The 27,452-nt window shown below is 44.1% G+C and overlaps 1 protein-coding gene across 2 annotated transcripts; it reads left to right on the top strand.

The window, feature by feature from the left end:
- The first annotated feature begins 236 nt into the window (after positions 1–236).
- Positions 237–26,566, top strand: pcnx1 (pecanex 1). Of its 2 annotated transcripts, XM_076157348.1 has the most exons (36): positions 237–747; positions 2,246–2,457; positions 4,351–4,456; positions 5,119–5,155; positions 5,847–5,912; positions 6,014–7,741; positions 9,014–9,143; positions 11,405–11,598; positions 12,845–12,938; positions 13,182–13,239; positions 13,845–14,062; positions 14,893–15,046; positions 15,828–15,860; positions 16,993–17,164; positions 17,408–17,518; positions 17,727–17,818; positions 18,050–18,159; positions 18,437–18,542; positions 18,663–18,755; positions 18,848–18,998; positions 19,151–19,292; positions 19,466–19,643; positions 19,786–19,894; positions 20,162–20,291; positions 20,446–20,504; positions 20,815–21,030; positions 21,386–21,639; positions 21,835–22,065; positions 22,541–22,641; positions 22,785–22,935; positions 23,098–23,328; positions 23,405–23,679; positions 23,796–23,977; positions 24,139–24,569; positions 25,387–25,527; positions 25,730–26,566. In XM_076157348.1, the coding sequence occupies exons 1-36, from the start codon at positions 595–597 to the stop codon at positions 25,868–25,870; spliced, it is 6,990 nt and encodes a 2,329-aa protein (XP_076013463.1). In that variant the 5' UTR covers positions 237–594; the 3' UTR covers positions 25,871–26,566. The 2 variants fall into 2 exon arrangements, with proteins under 2 accessions (XP_076013463.1, XP_076013464.1); XM_076157349.1 differs by lacking the exons at positions 9,014–9,143; positions 11,405–11,598.
- Positions 26,567–27,452: the final 886 nt, after the last annotated feature.

Below are 27,452 nucleotides of genomic sequence, written 5' to 3'. Positions count from 1 at the left end.
AAAGTGATTTGTTTTATTGCTTACTTTTGTGGTAGTTTTAGTTAGTTTCAGATTGAACTGATCCAAAGTAATGAAATAATATAGCCTTTTCAAATTATCCATTGAGCATGATGAAGCAAAGGAGACATGAAACGACAAAGTTTAACCAACAGGGGTCGCCATTTGCTTAGATTTTGGTGTACTTTGCGAATGACTTTCACTTCATGAATAAATAGTACGTCTTCTATAACAAATCCTACACTCATATGTAGCTCAGACATGCACTGTTACTCCGGCCGTACGGATATACGAGCAGGAGAAAGAAAGAGAGAGGAGTATCAACCCAAACCGTGTGTTTTAACAAGATGTAAACAGTAGCTACGACGTACCGAATCCACGAAGAAGAAGTGTTTCGCGGGGTGTGGTGGGATAGCAGCCTCTTCGGTGGAGGACTGAAACAGCCTCAGCTGGCTGGCTAGCAGCAGAGAAGATGGCTGCAGAGGGGATTTTCAGGCCAGTGTCTGAAAACAGAGCACTGTTTGTCGTGTTCAACGACAACTAGCCAACGTGTCACCCCGGTTGTTCATTCGGCGGTCGGTTCGTGGATAAAACAACATGGGGTCGCAGACTTTGCAAATCCTAAGGCAGGGGGTCTGGGCTTCAGTCACAGGCGGATGGTACTACGACCCTCATCAAAACACATTCGTCAACGCTTTACATCTCTACATCTGGCTGTTTCTGCTATGTTTCCCCTTCACACTTTACATGGTGAGTCAAGCTGTTTGTCAAACCCGTTACAATACACGTATTTAGTACTTGTTGATAACGTTTACGTCCAAAGACAACTAAGTGTCCGTTAGCTGCCAGCTATCGGATACTTACGGTTGGTCTCTGTCTATTATCTGGAGCGTAGACACTGTTAGGTCAATTTTAACTAATGACACAACGCGGAATATTTCCTGCTCTTATATACACCACGAAGCCCACAGTATCTCCGTTTCTGGTAGCAAACAAACATTTTTTGTCAACGATATTGATAAAATAGCATGTAAATGTCACCCAACTTAAGTATACCATCCACCAACTAGACTGGAGCAGGAAGATCTTTTGTCAAATTCCGCTTTGTTTTAATGATGCATTATCTTAAATAGGATACAATAAGTAGAGTGTGCTGTTTTATCAGACTAAAGTCAGTTCCCTTCCCCCCTTTATCTGGTTGTTTTCCTCCTGTCGGTTGTGATTTGTATCACCAGTTTTCAGAAGCTACCAGCTGTGACTGCAAGAGCACAGCTGGTAGCTTAATCCATTAAACAGACTCACATCACGGAGTATTATTTGATCAGTTTATAGTTTAAAATGGTTCTCTATCGTCCTATTTGTTATCGGAAGGTGTTTACTTTTGCGCAATGACAGCATGATGTAGCTTGCCCTTTACATTGTCAAGAAAGGACTTTGTACATCCACACTAGTTAAGGACGAGTATTTGTACGTGCTGGATCTGACGGATAATCGGAATACATTGTAATGTCAACAATGCTGCCTCTTCGTGGCAACCGAACTGGATGATGTTTTAAAGATAACTATTAATACCCTCATGTCGGGATATAGCTCTTTGCCATGTATACTAACCTCTATATCGAGAAGCCGATGCTTTAAATCAGTTTGTGGTTACTGTTCTATTTCTGGAGTGGAAATACAGTGGTCAGCTCTGCAGTTTATATCGAGCCACAGGTTTGAGTGGTGCTGGTAATGCCGTGGATATCTCAAGGACAACAGAGACACAGACAGGAGCTGAGACATCTTGTGGTCAACATGCAAGCTCCCCGCAGCCACCCTGATAGCTATAAACTCCAATAAAATAAACATTAAGATGATCATTTCCAAACTCTGCCCACAGCGTGCTTTGTGAATAACTGGCTTGAATGTCTGTTTTCGCCCGTGAGTCACAGTTAACTTTGCAATGAAATCTGGCTGCAATGTGACGCAATGTAATTTTAAAGGGAAGTTGTCACATGGACGATGTTTGTCTGTATATTCTTGCCAGGTTGTCCTTGTGATTAGAGGCTCCCCTGTGACTGAAAGTTCACAAGTTCACTTCCTCACAGTACACAATGTGTCTGCGGCCACTCGTCTTGTCAGAATGTCCTTCACCAAGACGCCAAACCGCCCTACCTGCTGTCTCATTGTTGCGCTGAATAAGAATGACACTGAATTTCTAGCTCAAATCTCCTTTAAATCACATTTTTGCTTATTTCTCTAATACCAGGCCCTGCCACCAACCATGGTGATTGTAGGAATCTACTGCGGTGTGATCGCTGCCATGTTTCTGCTGTTGAAGACAGTGAATTACCGCCTCCACCATGCCCTGGATGAGGGGGAAGTGGTGGAGCTCCGGGCTAAGGAGACACAGAGCAGAGGTGGTACTGAAGGGGCTAAAAATGCCAGCATCACTCATCGCCAGGACAGCAACGGCCCGGGGTAAGGTCATGACACACAGGGTCAGATGATGGCTTTATATTGACATGCAGCTGTGCTTAAATGGTGAACAGATAGTGTCCTATATATTATTATTACCACTACTATAATTGGGAAGTGCATGTGTTGAGTTGACGATTGTGTAGAGTTGCAATGAACACCATTCGTCCAGTCACCTCCAAACGTGCCAGCATTTGAATAGGCTATTTTTAATTAAATTTACCTAAAATTAGCAGTTTTATGTTTTATTTGCATTGCCAAATTATAGTGGTGGAAGACATGAATATAACCACCCCAGTATCTCCCATGATGAGATCATGAATGATGTCAAATGTGATGAGGAGACATGAAAAAGAAACGCCACATAATAACATCATGAATGGTGTCGCCGTTGACACTATTTCACTACTTTGAGAACACGTTAGAGAACATCTCCAAAGTGAGAAACAAGCTTCATTCCTTTCCACAAATAAACCATTTGCATCATGCCAAAGAAGCAGCGACCGTCTCACTGTCTGCAAGCCGCAATGCAAAGCACCAGAGAGCTCCACAAAATTTGCAAGGAGCACCCTTTCTCCAATGGCCGACAAATTTGGGAGCCACCCAAGCACCCCATAATGACATCATGAATAATGTCACAGTTGTTGACAGTCAATTGACACACATTACTTTGAGAGCACATTGGAGAACATCTCTAAAGCGAAAAATAAGCCCCATTCCTTGTGTTACAGTAACCTATAAGATGTAGGACAATGTTGTATAGTTAGAAGATGTCACGCTTCCTGGTCAGCAGTGAAGTGTCAGATGGTTGCGTAGTCAGTGAAGTTGTTGAAGAGGGGATTTTTTTATCTGGAGTTCTCTGATAGAGCTGAGGTCAAAGGTCAAAAGGCATAGGGCTCCTACTGTAGAATCAATTTATGACCTCAGAGGCACGCGCACGAATCAATGCCGGCTCAGTAGCAGTCTGGAGGAAGGCATGTGAGATTGTCAGGATATATTTTGGACAAGTTTACTGCAATATCAATCGCTACATAATAAATGCCCTCATTAGAGATGAAGAAGTTATAGTTATACAATATGAATGAAGGTTTTAATTAACAACGAATAACAAATTAACACTGGATGTTACCAATCATTACAAACAAATTAGTAGGTCATCCGTTTCACTTTTGATGAAACTGATTTTAACTTTTATCCAGAAGAAACAAAGCCAGTGAGGTTCTAGCGTTTTTACTGTCCATTGCCCGAAGATGTGAGTCATTCGCATTCCAGAGGGAGCGCTTAGCAGGACGCTGAGAGAAGGGAAAACCAACCAGAAGAATGAGAGTCCCGGACCACAGGGGCTTAGCAGCCATTGCTTTGCCCACACATCTGGAGTTACATTCCAGGTTGTTTGAGTTTACAGTGCAGCAGGCAGGCTGAAGTGAAATTGATTAAGATGTTTTTTTCACCACCACCCACTTATTTTCCTACGTTTACCCTTTTCCATTCTCCCTACATACACGGTGGGTTGCAGTTTATTACATTCAGTGTTTACTCTGTGGTCATGACCTGTTAGGAAACATTTTTTGGCATGATGGAAATGATTTATAGGCAACCCTTGCCAAGTTATTTGTTGCGACATACCAAATGGTTAAACAAGCACGTCCGGGCTAAATATAGGCCGGGAGAAAATCTAAATGGATGCTTCCTTCTGTTTTTGCCTTTTTTTTTTTTATACCAGTTTCGAAATACAGACCTGTTTAATGCAGTTATGTAGTGTGGTCCCTTTAATTAAGTCATTGTGAATGTCAGATTTCATTCTGTGCCATCCGTTCAGATTCAATTGAGGGAGAGCCTCGTTCATGTGCTAGTTACTATTTAAGTGTGTGTGTGTGTGTGTCTTCTCGTGTACAGGGACCCTGGAGGGGGCATTGAGATGGCAAACTTCATCCGGGAAGAGACTCCGCCAGTGGACTGCAGCTCGAGGAACTCCTATATTGGGATGGAATCGAGCCACCAGGTAAGCAGAGCACTGGTCTGCTGCAGCGACACTGACCACAGCCTGTAGTGGCTTGAATAGAAGGTGATCCCATATTATACTGTACGATGGCTGCCCCTGTTTCAGCCATCGTTAAAGCCTTTAGGATTAGCAACACTTCAAATTTATTCAACAATTAACTCCCTTTAAAATGTATTGGTAAATTGCAATTTAAAAATATAGGGAATGAACAACAATCCAATAATTAAAGACACTTAGCACTGTCTGTGTTCAGAACTGCTTTACATTCTTTACCTTTGTGATGGCTAGAGCGCTGGTTCATTATGTATGATCCTCACATAGTTGGCTGTCAGCAAATATCTCCTTTAATATTCAATGTTATTTAGCTGTTTCATTCTGTGAGATATATTTAACCTCTGAATTCCCATGGGTGCACTGTTCTGTGTCTTTGTACGTGTGTCCTTGAGTTACTGATCAGGCAGCATATTCGGCTCAGCTGCTGTTTACACACTTGGAAGAGAAGCTGAAACTTCTGTCCATGATAACAGTGAAGAGATACATTTAATTAGGACTTTTTGGGGATTTTGTCAATTTGCCCTCTGAATGTTTTACTCTGGATATTTGCTTTTAAAAACCAGAAAATCTGCTTTTTTTCTGAAAAACCCTTCTCTTCTCATGATTAGATTGCATCCAGCCACGGGAGAGGGACCACAGCTAAAGGTAACTATGTCAGTCTTTCCATACATACCTGAATGAGTTGCTGAATAATCAACCCAGGATGCATTCAGTTTGTGGGATTGGCGCATGTCCAACCACCTTCGCCCCGGCCTGTCTGGGAGATGTGGTCTGACTCGGCATTGCTGTGACCTCTCCTGTCACACACCATGATGAGGCAACGTCAGACGGGCACTATGGAGTTTGAAAAAAGCAACACGCAGTGAGACCCATCATGGGAGCAGTTCCCCACAAGCTCTTTATTGAAACACTGAGGAGGAGACAGTAAATGAACTTCAAGATTCACTATGGGTCCATTTTGCTGAGTGTCAGAGTGCAGTGGCTGCATTGTCTGAATAATTCAGTTACTCTGTTCAATGACATTCTAATTAGCCGGCAGTTTCTGGTGACAAGAATAGTCTGAAGTGGTCTCTGCTGCCCTTAGACTGTCCATTACTGCTTCTCATGATTACTAAAAATACATTTGTACGATTGCAAGGGACATCAGTCTAAATAGTTGCGTCTTTGTTAAAAGTTTAGCTTGAACAGCATGCAGGGTGTCAGGGATAGCTAATTGCTGAATTGATTTTGCTTGAATGAAATTTATAACGAGGGCACCGCTCAGAAGTAGATGTGTTTATGTTTAATAATTGATGGAACATAACATCTTCTCATTACCTTCTTCGTGGCTTTGCAGGAGATGTGGACAAAACCACAGATGACATCAGTTTGACTCTTATTGCGAGCTGCAGCCATGATCATGGTAAACCACAGTGCATCCACATGAAAACAAAACCCGGTTTATGTTGTTTGCTGTTATATTTCACCAGTGATTAAATATTTATTTTCCCTGTGTCCATTTAGATCTCTTATCTGATGCAAAGATGTACTGCCTTGTTCCCAACGACTCCTTCGCCTCCTTGCAGCCCTCAACCTCCTTGTGTCCCTCAGAGTTGTCAAGGGAGGCTGCTGATCTCTGTATCTCTGCTGCTCATCACTTTAGCCAGCCGCACTCATCTGGGGACACGGATATGAACACTCAGGCATCTATGCCTTCTCAGACATTTAGGAAGGAGCTCCGTTCTCGGGGTTTGCCTCGCACCTCCAGCTCAGCAGGTTCTGCTTTTCCTGACCCATCTCTGCCAGACTTTGTTATGTACCCTCCGCCAAGGAGAGGTGGCCTTGACCCTGTGTGTGAACTGGAGACTGCCAGACCGTATAGGACAGGGCTTTCTGACAGAGAGGGGCCTGAGCGACTGTACCAGCAGGACCAAGCTGAAGCCTCGACCTCTGGAATAGAGTGTCATAGACACAAAGAACCAAGCAGAGTAGGCCGCTCAGCCTCCAGGGAGGCAGGGGAAGGCAGCTCAGGTCTGTACCAGGTGGATCTGGGTGCTTCTGGAAAAGATTCTGGTTGTGGGGGGAAGTCCAGTGGAGGGGAACGCAGTGCTGATAGTCTGAGAAGCCTGAGTACTCGCAGTAGTGGTTCCACAGAGAGCTACTGCAGTGGCACAGACAGGGACACCAACAGCACTGTCAGCAGCTTTCATAGTGAGCAGACCAGTTCTACGCATGTGGAGAGTCTGCTCTCACTTTCAGGGGATGAGCGTGCACGGGACAAAGGAGACGTTATCTCTGCCCCTGCAGACGACAGGGCATCTAGCCTCGGCAGTGTTAGCTCTCGAGGTCTTAGCATCCTCCCCTCTAGGGAGGCCAATAAAAATCCTCATGCCAATGAGCTGACTGCCAAACATCCTTCTGACTCTCTGTCCTCTGCTACTCAAGAACTCAAAGAGCCTTGCAGCTGCCAGGCAGAGCCTGGCATCAGGACCAGTGCTGATGGCTCAACCGGCACAGTTGCTGCAGAGCAGGAACAGGATAAAGACAACATCCAACCAAAGTCAGCCAACCTTGTTCAGAGGACTTCTTCTTTGTCAACAGGGCGCAGTGGACGGCGGCGAACTGGCAAGAAACGTGCGAGCAGCTTTGATGCCAGCCGTCACCGGGACTACATGTCATTGCGTGGTATGGCCAAGCCTCGCAGTGCAGTATTTACTGGAGGTGGTGAGGAGGACTCCAGTGATCAGAGTGAACTCAGCTGTGCCTCCAGTCTGCACTCCGCCCACCACCTTAGTACAGACAGCTCCTCTAGCACCACCTCCCGCTCTCGCCACTCACCGGAGGGCCGCTACCGGGCCCTGAAAGCCAAGCACACTACAGCCAATGCAGCCTCCTCCTCCACAGTGAAAGCGGCGGTGGGACCTGAGGGAGGAGGGCGAGCGGGAGGAAAGCGGCGAGCCTCCCGGCGTACTCCCAGCACAGGCAGTGCCAAAACACACGCTAGAGTGTTGAGTTTGGACAGTGGTACTGCTGCTTGCCTTAATGACCCCAACCGTCTGGTAGCCCCAGCTGGGCCTCGGCCCCTCACCACCTCTAAGTCGGACCTGGAAGCCAAAGAAGGGGAAGTCCTAGACGCCGCGTCCCTGCTGGGCCGGGCTTCCCAGCTAGAGTCAGTGACTCGCTCCAGAAACAGTCTGCCCAACCAGGCAGCATTCACTGAGCCTCAGGATGCCACTGCAGGCTCCCTGCGGGGTATGTACCACACACACGGCTGCAACATGCTCTGCACACTGTCTGCTTTACTGCTAAGGTTTAATGACAAGGCCACATTTTATATTATTGATTGAAGACATCACAATAAATGCTTTATGTAATGTTGTTGTTGCCATCCTACTGATAAGGGACTGATCAAAGTAGTTGGCTTGACACAATATATTGAACTTACTATTGGCAAAGTTCGTTTTACATTTTTGTGTGCTTTACAGGATAGATTGTTAAAAGTGATCACGGGGGGGGGGGCTGTGTGTGTGTGTGTGTGTGTGTGTGTGTGTGTGTGTGTGTGTGTGTGTGTGTGTGTGTGTGTGTGTGTGTGTGTGTGTGTGTGTGTGTGTGTGTGTGTGTGTGTGTGTGTGTGTGTGTGTGTGTGTGTGTGTGTGTGTGTGTGTGTGTGTGTGTGTGTGTGTGTGGCTGCATAAGAGATGTTGTCTGTCTTGCTCATTTGGTGTAACCATGGTGAGTTTCCATGGCGCGATTGACCCAAGCATGGTGTTCCCTGTGTAGGTCACTATTAGCATGACAGCACAGTGTGAGCTTTGTGTTGAGGTTAGACAAACGGCAGCTCTCTTATTAGTGTCATACACTGGTGAGTTTACTAGACATCCCCTCCCCCTGCATTCTTAGGACTTGCAAGCCACTTGTCTTATACTTTCACCAGCTTCCTGTCTTTGGCTGCGGTGTGCTGTCGGCATTTTTTTCATCTTTTGGTGTTGATTGTTTCATGGTTCCCCCTAGAGAATACGCCTCCCGAGGTATAGCAGAGGTGTGGTGTGCCAAGTGATGGCAGCAAAAGATTTCAGAGTTAGTGTTTCATTAGTGTTCATGGCATGGTTCTCATGTGACCCCCAGTGTCACACAACACTGGGGTCTACGCCATAGGGTCCATTCCATATTGGGTGTTAAATTGGCATGAACAACTGTCCATAGCATTGCTTGATTGGATAGAAACTTGACATTTTTAAATGGTGGATTTTAGAGGGAATTTGTTGGACTTGTTTGAAAATGTTATTGCATGCCATTTGTAAACCCACGAGTTGACTGCTTTGAAACTCTCACTATCTGAATCTCACAATCTTCAGCCATCTCTAAAAGATCCAAGGTCATTGTAAGTGTTTGCTTTTTGAAATCCAGCCACCTGTAGTACAAATGTTTGTGTGGAAAGTCCTCCTGATTTCCACCTAAAAACTTGCTATTCTGCTCTCCAAGACACCCACTCTCACCGGTCAATCATATCTCTCACCATGACAGCCCCAGGGAGTGAGGAGACAGTCATATTTCGGCGTGAGCGTAGCACGTTTCGTCGGCAGGCGGTGAGGAGGCGGCACAACGCGGGGAGTAACCCCACACCTCCCACCTCGCTCATTGGATCTCCTCTCAGGTACGCCGTGTATGGAACAAAGGAATCGGAATTGGGTGTCTGTGAGGTCAGGATGTGTTGCCTGGTATTAAAGCATGTTACCGGCGCCGTCCTGTCCCACAACAACAAGTGTTTTTACCTTCCCACTGCTGGCGCAATGGTGCATCTTCTGCTTTGCATGCTGGGACATTTCAAGACATCTTCTGTCACGGGATGGGTGTCTCCACTCTGCACGTTATCCCTTTCCTCTTCCTCTTCTCACAACCTTTCACTTTGTTCACCCTGTTGTCACTGCATCTAATCTTTTAAATTCCCATTTTGAGCATGCATCCGAGAACAAAGTCCCTACAAACTCAAAGGCACAAGGCTACGGAGTCTAATCTACTTGGCTGATTTACCATCACCTTTCAGAACAGCGCATGATTCATTCAATAATATTTGCCCTTCTGACAGACCTTTCTAAGGAGAGCGATGAAGGTGATATTGATCAATGTTTAAATGTTGAATCGGCTGTCTTGCCCCAAGCGCTACGGATCGAGAGTCCAGGTTTTACACCATTTAGAAAAGTACTCAAGGTCGAAACAGTAAGTCACGAGTGTGCGATATCAAGACCTTCATAATTTCCCTGCCTTTAAAAGTGTCTGCGCTCTAAGTGTCATCCCCGATTGCGACATCCTGCCATCCGTTTTATTATCGGCACATCTCACCCTCGTACATCACTTTATACTGTAAGTGTCCGTCGGGGTGCATCTTTGTTATCATCAGCAGTCCCTCTACTGACCTTATCAGCAGTCTAACCCTGAACACCTAAGTTCTGCAGAGTTGTTCTTTAATCCTTTCTGACAGAGACCTGACACGATAGATCACTGCTCTGCACAATACCTCAAATGACTTGTCACTCCTGCGCTTGTAGGTTGATTAAAGAGGCTGTGTCCATACGTCAGAAGGTCACAGGTTCTCTCCTCAAAACAGCCCAAAGTGTCCATTTAGTCCATCGAGCCAGTTTTTAAAAAAGTGCCAACGTGTATTCACTTCCAGCCAATGCTCTGCTTTCCCTGCATCCCTCTTGTAAGTCTAAATGCAGCATGTTCAAAATTGTTAAGCGAGGAAAACAAGTGTGCAGTCTGCCAGGGTGCAATAAACCTGAAAAATGCAAAATGGTTTCCCTTGCACTCATCCCTCCACCCTCTCCCTTTGCCTCACTCCAAATAGTTTTGACATGTAGAATTTGCTCACTATTATGATTGCTTGTTAAAGCCATCAACAAGATGGAGGCTTGATGTTAAAGTACAATAAACCTTTGTTTTTTATTTAATTAGCTTTTAAAAAGGAAGGGAATCTATGAATCTGGTTAAATAATGTGATCGACAAGCAGTTCCAGATTACAGGATATATAGAATATGTCCAAGAAAAAATGTAATTATGTACATAGAAGGTAATTGTGGTTTGGTGGTTCATTCACCAACACTTTATTCAAGAGGGGAGAGTCCTTTTTCCATGTGTTTATGGAGAACCGTTCTGCTTATTTTCCCTTGTTTTCACTGCTACATGATACACTTTTTTCCCATGTGTATTAGCTTGCTGTGCCCCAAGGGTACAGACACATCTGATAGATTTGCCTGGGATCAGTCCAAACAGGTTCTAGTCATGGAAAGGGTGAAGAGCCAAGTCTCCTCTGCACCCCTGAGACTCTTAAACACTTCATGTTGATGCCTAACACTTACGTTACAAACATCCAAGCCTACTGCTAATAATAACTGAATATGGGAGGGAAAAACACAACTTATCAACATTGTCGTGAGTGGTTCTGGGTTATTTGAGAAATTCACTTCATACAGTGAATTTTTTACAATTTCAGATTCTCTACCTGAGTAAATAATCTTGTCGGTCTAGCTTAGGTTCTTCTTCAAATTACCTAAAGGTAACAGGAAACTGTTTATAGCAACATCATGATGACTTATATCCTACATACATGTGCTGTCTAGTTAAACGGACAGTCTGTCAATATGGACGTATAAGTTGCATAAATGATAACATTATAATTTCTCAGCAATTTCCCAGTAATTTGTTCGAAAGACCCAGAAGTCACAGACACTTACGCCCCACAACCTAAAATCACCTGAGATCCCTCACCTGAAATTGACTACTAGCTGTTTCATCCCTCTTTGATCATGCTGTATGTCAAGACCACCCTCACTCTCCTCCCCCCCCCCCCCCCCCCCCCCCCCTCCCAACCGGCCACTTCTCATTTCCTCCCCTTCTCCCTTTTCCCCCCCCAACAGTCTTCAGGAGGCTCTCAACCAGGCCTCCCAGCCTTCTACTTCCCAGGTGAAAAGTCAGCCATCCAGAACCCCATCCCAGGTGACAGTGCTGAGTGCAAGTGTCTCCCTGCTGGCCAGGAACGGAAGCACACAGCTTGAGGGTTCTCAGGACAAAGCCTCGACCGTTGGCACTACCAGCTTGCAGGATGACTTTGGTAGGAACCGGAGACCATGGAGACAACTCAGATCTTAAGGAAATGGGGTTATCCTTGTAAGATTGCTGGATTGGTAGTTTGTGGAGATCGGTACTTAGCTGCTGCATGTGACAATTCGGAATGTTGAATGCTTGGGGCTTTGCTGTATTGTATCTCTAGGTAACGCAAAGGTGCTGCAATGGCTTTGATGGCTCGGATTTGTTTGAACAGGGCTGCTCACGGGAATGATTGTAGCAGTCAGTCACATCAGAGCACAATTATCCACGGTCGGTGGACTGTCTCGGCCAGTCAAAGCCGTGCACAATTATCCATGCTCCATTTATCCCTGTCTGTGATACTGTAGCCAGTACTTGACCTCGCTTGGATTTGCATGTTACCCTTTGGACAAAGCATAGCTCATTCCTTCCCCCTGTGCTAACAATGGTGTGCTATGGATTACTGCTGACGCTATACATAAAACAAACACACGCAACCGTAGGACGTCAACACACTCGATGTTTGTGTGAAAACTAGAGGCTTTGTGAGAGTTGTTTAATGCCCTTCCTCCCTCCCTTGCAACTGGTTCAACAGCCCTACTAATAATATAGGCCAGAGCTGATTGGAGTTATAGGAAACCAGATGGTCTGAGTGTGTTTTTCTGTGCCTGAAAGTTCAGGATATTAAAATGTGGTGTTTTTATTTTCACTACTTTGACGGCCTCTCTTTCGATGCACTCTGAATGTCGTAATTTCTGACAATTGAGGAACACAGTTGGTGTACTTCCAGCTTACAAAAACAGAACTTTGAGGTGTTTTTTTTTTATAAGATTCCTTCTCAAAAAATAGAGCTGAAACTTGAGAAGTCCGTGAAAATGAATTAAATAACCACAAATAATGATGGATTGTTTTTGTTTGTGCCACCCGTGTGGCAATGTGTAGACATATTGGTGCACTCCTGAAAGAAGAGGTGCTTCATACCTCATCACTGGACAAATTGCAATAAAGGTCTAGTGAGGCAACACAAGTGTAACAGGAGCAGGTCGACTGCTTTTTAAGACAGGCAGGAAATTACAAAATTGCTGGTAGCCACGAGGGGAGGATGCACATTCAGTGACTAATCCCATTAACCAGAACGGGCACAGTAATATTACCGAACCCATCTGTTTCTCTGCATGCAGGCATGAAGCTTAATGAAATTATGCCCGCCATCAAAGCTCTTGTGTGCTTGTGATTTCAAAGAGATGATTTTCCCTGCTCTGTGTTTTTAGGGAAGCTCACTCCCTCCCTGTACGAGGCAGGTGGATGTGACATGTCTCTGGTCAACTTCGAACCGGCAACCAGACGAGCCTCCAATAATTTATGGTTAGTGTCAAACCACTTAGAAAATATGGTCGGTTTTTAATGGGATTTCAGATGATAAAAACATAAAAACAAAGCGACCTCATCATTACTATTTACAATTGCCAGTTCTCAGTCAGTTCTCTGTTGGATCTCCACGATCAGAACAGTGTGGAAGGCAAGCAAATAGTGAAGTAGCTGTTTTAGTACATTAACTGCAGCAGATAACAGATCAACATTCTCCTTTTATCTTCTGATACCCTGCAGGGACACTGACTCCCACCTCTCCAGTTCTACCTCAGTTCGCTTCTACCTTCATGACCTGGTAAGCGTCCAAACTGTGTGTGTGTGTGTGTTGGTGATTACACATAGGTGATTACCTGAATGTTTGCATATTTGTGTGTGTTGTTTTCTCTTTTTGTATGCATTTTCATGTTTGCAATAGTTTGTTTGCATCACTTTTCTCTTTGTGTGTTGGCTATGTTCTCCCCTCCCTAATTTTGCCTACTTTGGACCAAAATAACCCAAATCCTATTACATAAATTCGCTACACTGGCTCCCAGTTGTCTCCACAACCAATTTTAAAAGTCTGTTATTGGATTTTAAATCTGTTTACAGCCTGACACCTTTTATCTAATATGCTTGCTCCATCTGAAAAATAAAGATGTATTCTATCAGCTGGTGCTGCCCATTTATCCATTTCTGCCTTAAAAGCAAAGATGGCAATGGGAGCCATTCTTTATCGTGTGGACAAGCAAACTGTCTAAATTGTATAGAAAATGGTTTACATCTTTGTTTATGTACTTGTAACTGTTTCATGTCTCCTTTTTAAAGCAAAGTTTGCAAAGTACTCTATGTTCTATTGCAGCATGAATAAGTTTGCCTGATCTTGACCTCACTCTGATCTGAGCCTGCTCTTCTTTTTCTTAGATTCGTCTGAACCGTCTGCTTACGATTGACCCAGAGCTGCTGGAACAGCAGGACGGCGATCTGAGCCCGGAGTTGCAGGATGCGCCGCTGGGTCAGGAGGACCCTGCTGCCATTGCTCCTGCCAGCAAAACCAGACATTACTACCGTTTGTGGCTGCTGCCCTACCTGTGGGTCGGTCTGCACTTCGACAGGCTCACCCTGCTGGCACTGTTTGACCGGTAAGAGAGGGCAGCCGGCCAATTGCGCCATTGTTTAATGTAGCTTAACAAGACAGCTTTGCGCATTTGTGCTACTTAATGGCACTTGGGGGAAATACTTACAATATATGAAACATTAACAGATTTCATTACTGACAAGTTACGTTGCCTGAGGTCAGTAATGCAGCAATTCTATTCAAAAAGGTCGAAAGAAGGATTGGCATCTCATTGCTACAATATTTTAATTGGGTTGAACACCCACATTCAGGATACTTCAATTCAGCTGCCTCCCTTTGTAAACATGAAAAATAAATAGAATTTCTGACTGTGGATTTACAGCCAAGTGTCCTACCTGTGTAGAAATGTTACGCAATTTGATATTAAGTGGGAGAGATCATAGCTGGTGATGAAGTTGCATACATCCTGCTTGTAATGAGCCCGAGGAAGTTGGCTTGAGAGGTTTTCCCAGTTGTCACATAGTTACCGTGACCCAAATATCATTGTCCCACTTGCTAGTTGTGCTGGTACTTGGTCTGCACATTATCTTGCCATTAATCATAACCAACACATAACATTAATTAAGATGGTAAGGCTACGTAGTTTCAGTTTACGGGGACGTGCTGCTATTCTCTGTTGACGCCCCAGTTTGTTGGTCAGACTGATAAGACAGGTATATTTGTAGATTGAAATCTTGCCAAGCACAGCATTTGTTGAATTAGGTCACGCGCATAGAAATCAAGGACAGGTCAAAACATGCCATAAATAGAAATGTATTCCTCACACATCATATTTCTCTGCCATTGAGGTTCTATTGAGCTTTCATGTGGGCTGATATTTCCATTCTTTGGCAGGAACCGAGAGGTTTTGGAGAACGTGCTGGCAGTGGTGCTGGCCGTCCTGGTGGCCTTCCTCGGTTCAGTGCTGCTGGTCCACGGCTTCTTCACCGACATCTGGGTCTTTCAGTTCTGCCTCGTCATCGCAAGTTGCCAGTATTCCTTACTTAAGGTGAATACCAAAGTTAAGAGCGCACACGCACCACTGTGAGACACAACCTTGAAGCTGAAACAGAGAAGCATGTACTGGCTACTGTCCTGGAACATACAGACCAGGCTAGACGTGTGGGTGCTGTTCCATTCAGGAAAGAAAACAAAACGGTTTTCTCTGAAATAAGTTGAAACTGACAAAGGTTATTTGCATCCACCAACGTTTATTCCACATTTAATAGAACTGACACTTTGGACTTTTGAGGCTCTTGCACACAATGATAACATACAGCATTCTAAGTTTAAATATGCTAAACGATTTACAGGCTATGATAGATAGATTTTAAAGATTGAAGACGCTTGTGATAAGAAATTAATGAGAATAATCTGCTTGAACTATCGCTATAATCAAATTATTTCACTTCTAAGTGCTATCAGTAATTGTCTTCAGGCCATTTTTGTGATTTAAAATAATAGGATAAGTTGAAAATCAAATGCAAAATGTCAGTTCTGCTAATTATCGACAAAAGAGTGGTGGATGCCAATTAGTGTAGTTGGCTTCTTTCAGGAAAAGTTTATTTTTTATTATTATTTTAGCCCTGTCTGTATGGTAACAGTTCCAGTTAAATGTGGAATGCCCTAAAGGGACTCTTGATGCTGATGAGAGAAAAATGATGTTGTGTCAACTCTCCTTTTAACTGTAACAACATTTAGAACGGGGCATTTGTGCTAGAGTCTATGGATTTAGGCAAAGTCCGTTCACAATAATAACGATTTCCTCTGGGTCTTTCTTTTTTCGTCAGAGTGTTCAACCAGACTCATCTTCCCCTCGACATGTGAGTATTGGCTGGAGTGTTGACAGACGCCAACATTACACCTTATAGCCCAATATGAATATGACAAAGCTGTAGTGTTCAGTCAGGGCATAAAGTGAAGCCTCGGGTTGCCTACAGCAGCAAATAAAATACCCATTTAAACCCTAAGATGAATCATAGAGGCCATCTGTTGTCCTCGATCAAATTATAACTAAACAAATTATATTTATTTTCCTCTCTTTTTTTTTTCTTTTTCTGTTATTGGCTCTCGACTATGTTTCTTTCCCCCTTCGACTGTGTGTGTGCTTCTCCCCTCCTTGTGCCAGTGGCCTGCTCTGAAACGGCGTATTTTATTAATGCAGCTCCCCTCAGCTGCAGGCACAAGCTTTAAATAGCCACCCAGAGTTTAGATCACAACTCACTCTCACGCTCGCTGCCTCCATCTATCTATTCCTCTCCCCCACTTGCTGCTGTTGCTACTGTGCCGTCTCCTCCCTTTCACCTCATCTCAACTCAAGGGCGTATTTCGTTTTCAGGACACCGTTGACACATTTTGGGGGAATCTAATCCCATTTAATTCGATTGTTGGTGCGTAAACAGTCACTGATCCCCTTTGGTTATAAATCAGGGCAGTACATGGCCTCTTGGGTTGAAACCTGCACACGTTGGACTGCACACTGTGTCGCTTGTGAAACCCTACACTTGGTGCTATTTTTGTTTTTACCTGTGTCATTGACCCCAGTGCTGCTGTGACAGTGATACCATTGAATGAAGTCTATCTAAGCTGCTAAGGCCTCACTTGCATGATTGTGTCATTGAATTGTGCAGTTACACAAGTTCAGGGCATTCATTTGATGTACAGTTTTATCTTGAGCACAATACATTACCATTAGTAACCAATGGTGGCGAGAATTAGGGCTTAAATTACTAATAAATTACTAATTTAAGACCTAATTCTCACCATATCATGCTCTAAAATAAGGGGAGGGAAGCTACTAACCTAATTAATGATCATTATAATGAAAACTATTGCTATTGCTTTATTTGAATGTACAGGGTTGCAAGGTTGACCCAAGTTGCTGTATTGAACCACAGTAAGCAATCCCGCTGTCGTTCAAAAATAATTTGTATTGTCATACCCCTGTCCCTTTAGGGCCATAATCGCATCATAGCGTACAGCCGGCCTGTCTACTTCTGCCTTTGCTGTGGCCTCATTTGGCTGCTCCACCATGCCAGTCAGAGGATCACTTCATCCCGTTTCTCTCTGTATGGCGTCGCGCTCACCAGCTCCCTGATTCTCGCCTCTGCCAGAGACCTTGTCATCGGTAAGGACTCCTGCTGCAGGTTGCTGTACTCCTCCAAGTAGTTTGTGGGTTTAGTCTGGCTTGTGGTTTGATGTGGGTTGTCAGTTCAGGCTCAAAGGTACAAACTGGCTGTGTGCTACACTCGCTGTATTAGCAGTGTTTCTTTAGAGAATAATGCAAATGGCTCAAGAGCTCTTAATTGTGTCAGTTTCATTTGTAATTTTGTCACCCTGACAATATTGTCACTTGTGTCTCCCCCTGCAGTTTTCACACTGTGTTTTCCTATCATCTTCTTTGTGGGGCTGCTGCCACAGGTCAACACGTTTGTCATGTATCTCTTTGAGCAGCTGGACATCCATGTGTTTGGGGGAAACGGTGAGTGACTTCTAGATGCATTATCTCTCTTCAGGAGTGGCTGTGACCTCTGTGGGCTGAGACAGAACATACTCATGCATACGTGCCCTGTTTATTATTATTTGGCCCGTTTTGTCAAAGGGCAAAATAATGATTTGCATTCTGTCCAGCGTCTCAACCTATGGGGTTGGGTGGAGGTATTTCTGACATCCTCTGTGTTTGTCCACAGCCTCCACAAGCCTTCTGTCAGCGTTGTACAGCATCCTGCGCAGCATCGTCACCGTCGCTCTGCTCTATGGCTTCTGCTACGGAGCTCTGAAGGTGAGGGCAAAGACACACAAACGCTTCTGTATCTACATCCTGTGTAATCATGTTAATATAAGCAAAATGTTAATCTTGTGACAGAAATCTGATTAAAATCGAAAACTAATACAACTACTGAGGGAGATCACTACGACTTCAGTTTGAAGTTACAGACTGCAACATTATTTCAACATTAAATGCTCTGTTAATCCACGTACGTATAACAAAATGTTATTCTTTTTTTCTCAGGAGACGTGGGAGCCTCACCACATCCCTGTATTATTTTCCATCTTTTGCGGCCTCTTGGTGGCAGTGTCTTACCACCTGAGCCGGCAAAGCGGCGACCCCTCTGTCCTCATGTAAGTTCACCACCCTGCACAACAGACGTCATAGTAGTTACCGAAAGGTACAGCCCAAAGTGGTAACAGATGTCAGAAACGTAAAAAAATACTTTAAAGTGGGTTTCAAACACTTGCCTGTGCAGGTTTAGCATTGTTCTGTGTGCGGTACCCACCCATCTGGCAAATACACAAGAAAACAGGTCATGAAAATAACAGGTCCAATGTTAATAGTGACTGGGATCCAGGAGGTTCATGGTGTTTAAAATAGCTAATATTTTTCCGTCTTCCTCTGTAGCTCATTGATACAGTCGAAGATTTTGCCCAATTTAAAAGACAAGAACCCAGAAGACCCCCTGTCAGACGTCCAGGACCCTCTGCCAGAGAAGCTGCGGTTGTCAGTGGTGAGTTGATCATTGTCACTTACTGACACCAGATAATAATTGTCGAGCTCAGGTGGTAATGTCATTATCGGGTACTAAGTTTTAAAGTCACATCCCCAGTTTTTCTTCCCCAACGTGCAGAATGAGCGTCTGGAGTCCGACCTGATTGTCTGTGTCATCATTGCTGTTCTATACTTCGCCATTCATGTCAGCACTGTGTTCATTGCACTACAGGTACAGGAAATAACACGTGATCACATCTGCATCAATATCGTATCATCTTTCAGGGTTTGTGTTAATATTTGCTCTTTCCGTGTTTTCCTCAGCCTTTCCTGAGTTACGTTCTGTACGCACTGTTGGGGACGGTGGGGTTGCTCACCCACTACCTGCTGCCTCAAGTCCGTAAGCAGCTGCCCTGGTACTGCTTCTCTCACCCCCTGCTCAAAACGAAGGAGTACTATCAGTATGAAGTAAGGGGTAAGTGCACTGCATCGGATGTTGTGGCACTCAAGTACCTGACTGCATCACCTATTTGTTTTTAAATCATATGATAAAGTTTGCACGGAATACTTGTCTGACGTATGATAATGTAGACGTGAAATAATTCTGTGCCCCGACTGTCTTGGCAGATGCGGCCCACGTGATGTGGTTTGAAAAGCTTCACGTGTGGCTGCTGTTTGTGGAGAAGAACGTCCTCTATCCACTCGTCATCCTCAACGAGCTGAGCGGCAGTGCCAGAGAGCTCGCCAGCCCAAAGAAACTTGACACAGAGTGAGACCTCCTGATATATTTGTGCAATCACTGCAGCTTCCTCCAGTTTCCATTCTCTTCTCTAGCGCATATCATATCATATATCATATCTATCATATATGAGTTCAGGCCATGATAGATAGATAGATATTTTACACACAGTTTCATTGTCTTTTTTCACGTTTCTTTTCCAGGGTTGGTGCGCTGATGATCACAGTGGCAGGCCTGAAGCTGCTCCGCTCTTCCTACAGCAGTCCCACCTACCAGTATGTGACGGTCCTCTTCACCGTCCTCTTCTTCACCTTCGACTACCGCCATCTGTCTGAGACGCTGCTGCTCGACCTCTTCCTCATGTCCATTGTTTTCAGCAAGGTGAGAGTAATAATAAAGAAAAAAAAAGTTTTAACAGCTCTTACTGCGGCGATTGTCCCCTTTTATAAAGGATAATGCTTTACAGTTTTGTGCATTTGCTTATATCTTGCCTGCACTTCACTGATGAATTTTTTTGTTACAGCTGTGGGAGCTCTTTTACAAGCTGCACTTTGTCTACACCTACATCGCCCCGTGGCAGATCACATGGGGGTCGGCCTTCCACGCCTTTGCTCAGCCCTTTGCCGTGCCTCGTATCCTTTCATTGCCGCCTGTTGTTACATTACTTTGCTATAAAACAGACCCTGGGCCATTACCGTGCGCATAAAAACAAGCTGACGGGCCCACAAATGTTCTGAGCGTTTGTAGAAATGTGGCTCAGTTTTATCAGCGTTTCTACTGTCAAGGTTTTTTTTTAAAATCTGCTTAAATACACACAAAGTAGATCGTACAAACAGTATGTATAGTAAAGCGTACATAACATTTTCGCCCAAGTGATCCTTGACTTCAGTCCCTGCCAGACTCTGCTATGCTGTTTGTCCAGGCTGTAGTGTCTGCAGTCTTCTCCACCCCTCTCAACCCCTTCCTCGGCAGCGCCATCTTCATCACCTCCTATGTCCGCCCGGTCAAGTTCTGGGAGAGAGACTACAAGTACGGGATAACCCCATTCCATTTTCCACTCTCACACTGACTATGACTACTGACTATTTTTGTGAATCTGCTGCTGAAATGTATGGTTGTTGTTGTTTTTAAGTAAATGTTTGTCTGTTTGTTTTCCTTACGTTTGGTTTTCATTCTGATGCAGCACCAAGAGAGTAGATCATACGAACACACGACTGGCCTCTCAGCTGGACAGAAATCCAGGTGAGGACATTACATTTAATTTTTGAGTTTTTAGTTAGACAGCACATGATCTGATATAGCCACCTGATACTCTGTTAGACTGGTATTACTGATCAATCATACCATTACTTTCACCTTTCTCTGGAATACTCTCCCCCCTGCTATTTACCTAACTTTTAGATTTTTCTCTGACGTTTTGGTTTCTCACTATTTCTATCTATGATCAAATTACAAAGATGGTCTTTTATAAGATTTACTTTGTGATTTAATTGATAGAACAAATGTATTTACCTCTTTACCTCCATTTTCCTTTCATGTTTTTCATCCTCAGGCTCTGACGACAACAATTTGAACTCCATCTTCTATGAGCACCTTACTCGCTCTCTGCAGCACAGCCTGTGTGGAGACCTCCTCTTGGGCCGCTGGGGCAACTTCAGTACCGGGGATTGCTTCATCCTGGCCTCTGACAACCTGAACGCTCTGGTGCATCTCATAGAGATTGGCAACGGTCTGGTTACCTTTCAGCTCCGTGGGCTGGAGTTCAGAGGTGAGGAGGATTTAGTGTGGGACATCAAGAGAACTGTCATGTGTTTGTTTAATAGTGAGGCCAATTCATCTGATACTGAAGTGTTTCCCATTCCTGGACCATTTGCAACTAATTTAGATTAGTCTTCACTGGTTTATGCTGATTTCTCTTCTGGCACAGCACAGGAAACTACAACAGACATTATACTTTCCATTTCAAATTCTGGGTCTGATGGGAAATAAGATTCTTACAATTCGCAAAATTGAATTTATTCCAGTGCATTGTGTAGAATTGAGTGTTCCCCCAAAAAATCACTGAATTGGCATTTATCCTGTATGGTAATCTGTCATCTAATGATCCTACTGATTTTCCACAGGAACTTACTGCCAGCAGAGGGAAGTGGAGGCCATCACTGAGGGGGTAGAGGAAGACGAGGGCTGCTGCTGCTGTGAGCCAGGCCACCTCCCTCACGTGCTGTCCTTTAACGCCGCATTTGGGCAGCGCTGGCTAGCATGGGAGGTTCTGGTCACTAAGTATGTGCTGGAGGGTTACAGTATCACGGATAACAGCGCCGCCTCCATGTTGCAGGTTTTCGATCTGCGCCGCATCCTCACCACCTACTATGTCAAGGTTAGTGGGATGATTCAAGGATGGACTTGGATATTCTTAAATTATTCTCCTACAATGTATCATACATCTGAAACATTGAAATCAAAGAACTTGGGGAAAATGGATTCAGGGAGAAAGCGATCCAGGGACAACATATGATGATATTCATGGGCAGATTGCACCAGATCTAAATCTGTTTTCCCCTCCTGGACTCAGGGTATCATCTACTATGTGATTGCTTCCCCCAAACTGGAAGAGTGGCTGGCTAATGAGACCATGAAAGATGGCCTGCGGGGTTGTGGAGAGAGGAACTACGTCGATCTGGATCCCACCTTCAATCCCAACATCGACGAAGACTACGACCATCGGCTTGCGGGCATTTCCAGGGACAGTTTCTGTGGGGTTTATCTGGCCTGGATCCAGTACTGCAACTCTCGAAGGGACAAGGTAACTTCCTGTGACAATGAAGGGCAGCGTGGACCAGGATGTGTACCTGTAAATCTCACAGGATTATGTGGCCATTAACACAGACACAGAAAGTACAGTTATGCCTAATATGGGCAGTATAACTGAAGTAGTAGTAGTCTGATTTGATGGAACTTGAACAGAGATGCAAAACGACACTATTCTGTTTAATAAGGGTGTTATCATTCAAAGTAGAAGTTTAGTAAATTTTGTGATTAATATGTCGAAGGTCAAAATGGGAATTCCTAAAAGCCACATCTGCTTGACCTCGGGTCTCTTGCTGAGAGTTTCAGGGTTAGGTTCATCATGACACACATTTTAACTCCCTCGAAAAAGAAGAAGAAGATACTTCATTGGGTCAAATGGCATGCAAACACCTGTCCTTTAAAGAATTGTCCACAATCCTAAAGAAAAAATCCTCTGTAAAGTTTAAAACATGTTTCTCTTTTCGTTTTAGCCTCTGGACAGTGATAAAGACTCGACTTTGGTGTTGCTCTGTTATGGACTGTGTGTTCTGGGAAGGAGAGCTCTGGGAACAGCAGCCCATCATATGTCCAGGTTATTCATTCTCCCAAAACTCATTTTTATAACACTTGAAGGAATGACTACCTCACGTTTTTTACAGACGATAACAAACACGTGATTTAAAATATTGTGTCAAACAAAGTCCTCACTGTCCCCTCTTCTCTTTTCCACCGCAGCAATCTGGAGTCTTTCCTGTATGGCCTTCATGCATTATTTAAAGGAGATTTCCGCATCTCTTCAGTGCGAGATGAATGGATCTTTGCCGACATGGAGCTGCTCAGGAAAGTTGTGGTGCCTGGTATCCGAATGTCTCTTAAATTACACCAGGTGAGTCACCGATGCATGTGAAACCACCTCGAGCTTCCAACTTGAAACACTCGCAAACCTTGACAGATCCCTCCCATGACGTCCGCCTTTTTGATTGTTGTTGTACAGGAAGAGCCCTAAATGTAATCTGTAACAAAGTGCTGCTGTTACCATTTCTCTTAGGACCACTTCACATCCCCCGATGAGTATGACGAGCCAGCAGTACTTTTCGAAGCAATCTCCACCCACCAGCAGAACCTGGTCATAGCTCACGAGGGCGACCCAGCCTGGAGGAGCGCCGTGCTATCCAACGCACAATCACTTCTCGCCCTGCGCCACGTGCTCGACGAAGGCACCAACGAGTATAAAATCATTATGCTCAATCGACGATACCTCAGCTTTAGAGTCATCAAGGTGGGCATCCATCCTCAGATACCGGACAGAGGTGTTTAAGACGTGAACTTTGATGAGATTTTCTCTTGTGCTGCAGGTGAATAAAGAATGTGTCCGAGGCCTTTGGGCAGGGCAGCAGCAAGAGTTGGTGTTCCTGAGAAACAGAAACCCAGAGCGTGGAAGCATCCAGAATGCCAAACAGGCTCTGCGCAACATGATCAATTCTTCTTGCGACCAGCCCATTGGATATCCAATCTATGTATCTCCACTTACCACCTCCTACTGCAACTCCCACCCACAGCTCCGAAACATCCTAGGAGGCCCAATCAGCATTGGGAACATACGCAACTTTGTTGTCGGCACCTGGCACAGGTTTGTCAACTGACGAGTTTAGTGATGGTGCATATAGTAATGTTTGTCCCTTTATCCCTTTGTTTAATCTGATTGTACTTTGAGAACGGGATCTTGTTTCGTCTGTTCTGTTCCAGGTTACGGAAAGGCTGTGGTGCAGGTTGTAACAGTGGAGGAAATATTGAGGATTTAGATTCAGGGGGGCTCTCCAGTACCAGTGGGAATGGGACTGGAGGGAACGACTCTCAGCAGAGCTCAGTGTCACAGGGTGGGACCTCTGTACCTGCGGCTCCTCACTCTTACCAGCCACATCCTCTGGGTAAGAATTACAGCGTCCATATGACATTTTAACATTTAGGTCATGCCATGGCTAGCACTAGTATCACCAATTAGTACCCAAGTACTCAGAAATCATATAATGTAATGTCGGCAAACTGCACATAGATCTTTAATTCTCCTTATTCTCCTTTCTGCTTCCAGGCACCAGTCAGAGTTCTCAGTCAGTTCAGTCAGGTTTGGTGCGTCACTCGCCTGCTCGAGCCTCTGTGGCCAGCCAGTCATCCTCTTACCGCTACAGTAGCAGCCGTCACTCCTCCTTGAGAACCTCCACCACAGGCCTGGAGCCCTGTCGCCGATCGTCCACCAGCCAACTGTCTCTGCGCACGCTCCCCACAACATTGCAGCTCCGGCTGGGCTCCACGTCGGACCCCGCCGGCCCCTCTGCCTCCCTCTCCAGCCACAGCATCCCTCCCTGCAAGCGCCACACGCTAGTGGGCCTGCTGGGCAACGACGGCTTGTGCAGCACCATTGCCGATCCCCTGAGCCAGTATCATCATCATCATCACCACCCACACCAACACAACCCCACTGTTGCCACGGTGCGCAGAGACGACATCTCCTACAGAGTGCAGGTGTGGAAATTTAACGGAACAATGAAAAGGAAATAAATTGCTGTTAAATATTTGTATTGAAGAAAGCATTTGACACGACAATGAGCATACAGTTATGGAACATTTTGGAGATTGATTATACAGAAAGATTAATTGATTGATTGTTCAGAGAGAAGGATAGATAGGAAATATTGATTGGGATAAACATGTGATACCCATGTGGACAAAATGTATCAGGAGATGAGAAGACGGTGATTTGAGCTAATGACCTGTACAGACGAGAACTCTCTCTCTCCCTGAAGAGAAACAGCCTTGTAATGTTCATGTTACCTAAGGCAATAGTGTGACAAACAGGGCGACAGCAGAAAGCCAGGGTCATCTCAAGGTTATGTCGAAATGACAATATTGTGTGGGCGCAGAGTTTACAACAGCGCAGGCAGCTTGGAACGCATCATAGACTGTGGTGGGAGAAAAGGGGCAAAAGTAAAAGGGCGTAGACACAGGAAGGAACAAAAAACAAAAACAAAAAGAGAACGAAATCCCACCCGAAGACCCGAAACCACCCCTCCACCCCAGCACACAACCCCACAACCCCAGACCCCCATCCTGTCCTGCCTGCGATAAAGAAACAATTTGGTGTTCAAGTTTCCAGTTATTGGTCTGGAATTAATTGCTGTGCTGCCCAAAGCGTTACATGTTTTGACTAATACAGTGAGTTAATGATGGTAAAAATATTAAATATACAAAACAAACTTTCAATGTCTGTAGTGTAGTTTGGGAAGCATTCTCTACTGCTTTGCATTGAATTCTACTTTTGTTTTTTGGTGATTCCATACAGATTGTAGATGTGAACCAGGTGCTGGAGAACATCAACCTATCGAAGCGGAAGGAGCTGCAGTGGCCTGACGAGACGATGAGACTGAGAGCAGGACGGACCTGCTGGAGAGACTGGAGCCCCCTAGAGGGCATGGAAGGACATGTAAGTCTGTTGCAGGGTTTCTTTCTTTCCTTATTATTCATAAAGCACAGACAAAATCAAAATCCAGATAGTTTGCTGTAAATTTTGCCTCTGATTATTTTGTTTATACATTGTAACCTACTGGTACTGGAAATGATCACGTCATAGAACTTGACCGTATGCCTCCTTTTAAATAACTTCCACTTCTGTTGCCCCCCTGCAGGTGATTCACCGGTGGGTGCCTTGTAGCCGAGACCCAGCCAATCGCTCCCATATCGACAAGACCATCCTGCTGGTACAGGTGGAAGATAAGCTAGTGCCCGTTATTGAGACTGGGGTCATTGAGTTGGGTGCAGAGGTTTGAGACAAACAAGCACATCACACATTAGTTTAGCCAGACCGCCCTGGCTTACCACAAGGAAATGGGGCCTCCCCCCTCCCCTATTTCCTTATCGCTGAGGGGGAAATGAAGCCAGGGAAAAGTGCAAGCAGAGGCAGAGTATACATTGATTCAACATCCTTTACTGCATCGACACACATTTACAGTGTCTGCCTTGCTTTGCTTCTCAGAAATGCTGCATGACAGTAAACAACCGTTAAGTTAAGTTACTTCTTGCTACTGTTAATTCTTTTCTATGCATTTCATGGAATACTTTGTTGGCAGTTGCACACGTGTGTAAACTAATGCAGGTTTGTGATTTGTGATTCTGAAAGAGCCCGAGTGTTAGAACCGTGTGGACATGTTTTGTTTTGTGTTGAAATAATTTGCCAAATAAGCCTGTTGTTGAATATCTGCAATGGGTTCATACATGTGAAAGTTATTTTTTTCCGCTGCCAAGATGACAGAGGACGTCTTGATACAGAACAGACTGAAAGTCAGACAAACTCTTGTCATTGTCATTCCGTTTGGATTCATTTGAAAGTTGCAAGATTATTTTGCGCAAAGTGAAAAAGAACTTGCACTATAATTGTTTTTTTTATTTACAGTGATGCACTACAATCTTTAGATAATATCACGTTTTATTTATTACAGACTCTGAATGGCCAATGGTTATTGATGCCTTGGGAATAAAAAAATGCAATCATATTTCTGTTTTCAGCCATTTTTTATTTTATGTTTGATAAACTTGAAAATAACTTTTTTACTGTATATGATTATATATATATGTATGAACATATATATACACATTATTTCAATGTATAAAACTTTTTTTTTCAATATTTATTACTGTGACCATGGTATTTACACTTTATTACTTTTTTCTTTTCTTCGTTTAAGGACAAAGGTTAATGTATCAAGGACCATCGGTTGAAAACACAATGCCGAATTTTTTGATGGACTGTTTCCCTATTTAACTTAATTCTTTTCTATATGGAGAAATAAAAGTTTGATTTATTGCCAACATCTTTAATCTGCCTCTTTGGGTTGTTTATGTGTTATATGGACTTACTCAAAGACTGAGATTCAGCTCTTTCTATTAGTTAATCTGTAAACTAAATTCTCGTCATCATCACCCGGTCGTTTGAGCAGCTGCACATCACGGTGGTGCTTTATGAATGATTCACTATGGTTTATGGATGAGTAAATCATGTGATAGCTCTTGTGGAAAAAACTTTAGAATTGCAATATGCTGCAAAACTGGAGCAAGTATTACTCAGCAGTTAATCTGAAGAATTCTTACAATCATACATTAGTTGGGATTAGATTATTGGGTCAAGGGTTCAATTCATCTTTACAAAGCAACAATAATATAGTACTATAAGAGTACTGTGACATGTATAATAGATTTGTATATAAATTAGAATTAAAACACATTAAACCATATATATTTGCCTTATTACATTTCTCTGGTAATGCATTTCCAAACCTGCAGTATATCATCTTTAAATCAATACATTACTTGTAGAACATACAGTATGATACAATATACAACTTGACTGTATCA

The sequence above is a fragment of the Genypterus blacodes genome, unplaced genomic scaffold (genome assembly GCF_046128005.1).
Source record: "Genypterus blacodes isolate CSIRO-AG114 ecotype Tasmania unplaced genomic scaffold, CSIRO-AGI_Gbla_v1 ptg000073l_1, whole genome shotgun sequence".
Taxonomy (NCBI): domain Eukaryota; kingdom Metazoa; phylum Chordata; class Actinopteri; order Ophidiiformes; family Ophidiidae; genus Genypterus; species Genypterus blacodes.
The sequence above is the reverse complement of the archived record's forward strand: the minus strand, read 5'-3'. Positions and strand labels throughout refer to the sequence as shown.

Coding starts and splice junctions, on each gene's coding strand:
- pcnx1 (XM_076157348.1), top strand. CDS start 595: ATGGGGTCGCAGACTTTGCAAATCCTAAGGCAGGGGGTCTGGGCTTCA. Junction 22,936..23,097: donor TGTCTCTTAAATTACACCAG/GTGAGTCACCGA, acceptor CATTTCTCTTAG/GACCACTTCACATCCCCCGA. Junction 25,528..25,729: donor TAGAGGGCATGGAAGGACAT/GTAAGTCTGTTG, acceptor GCCCCCCTGCAG/GTGATTCACCGGTGGGTGCC.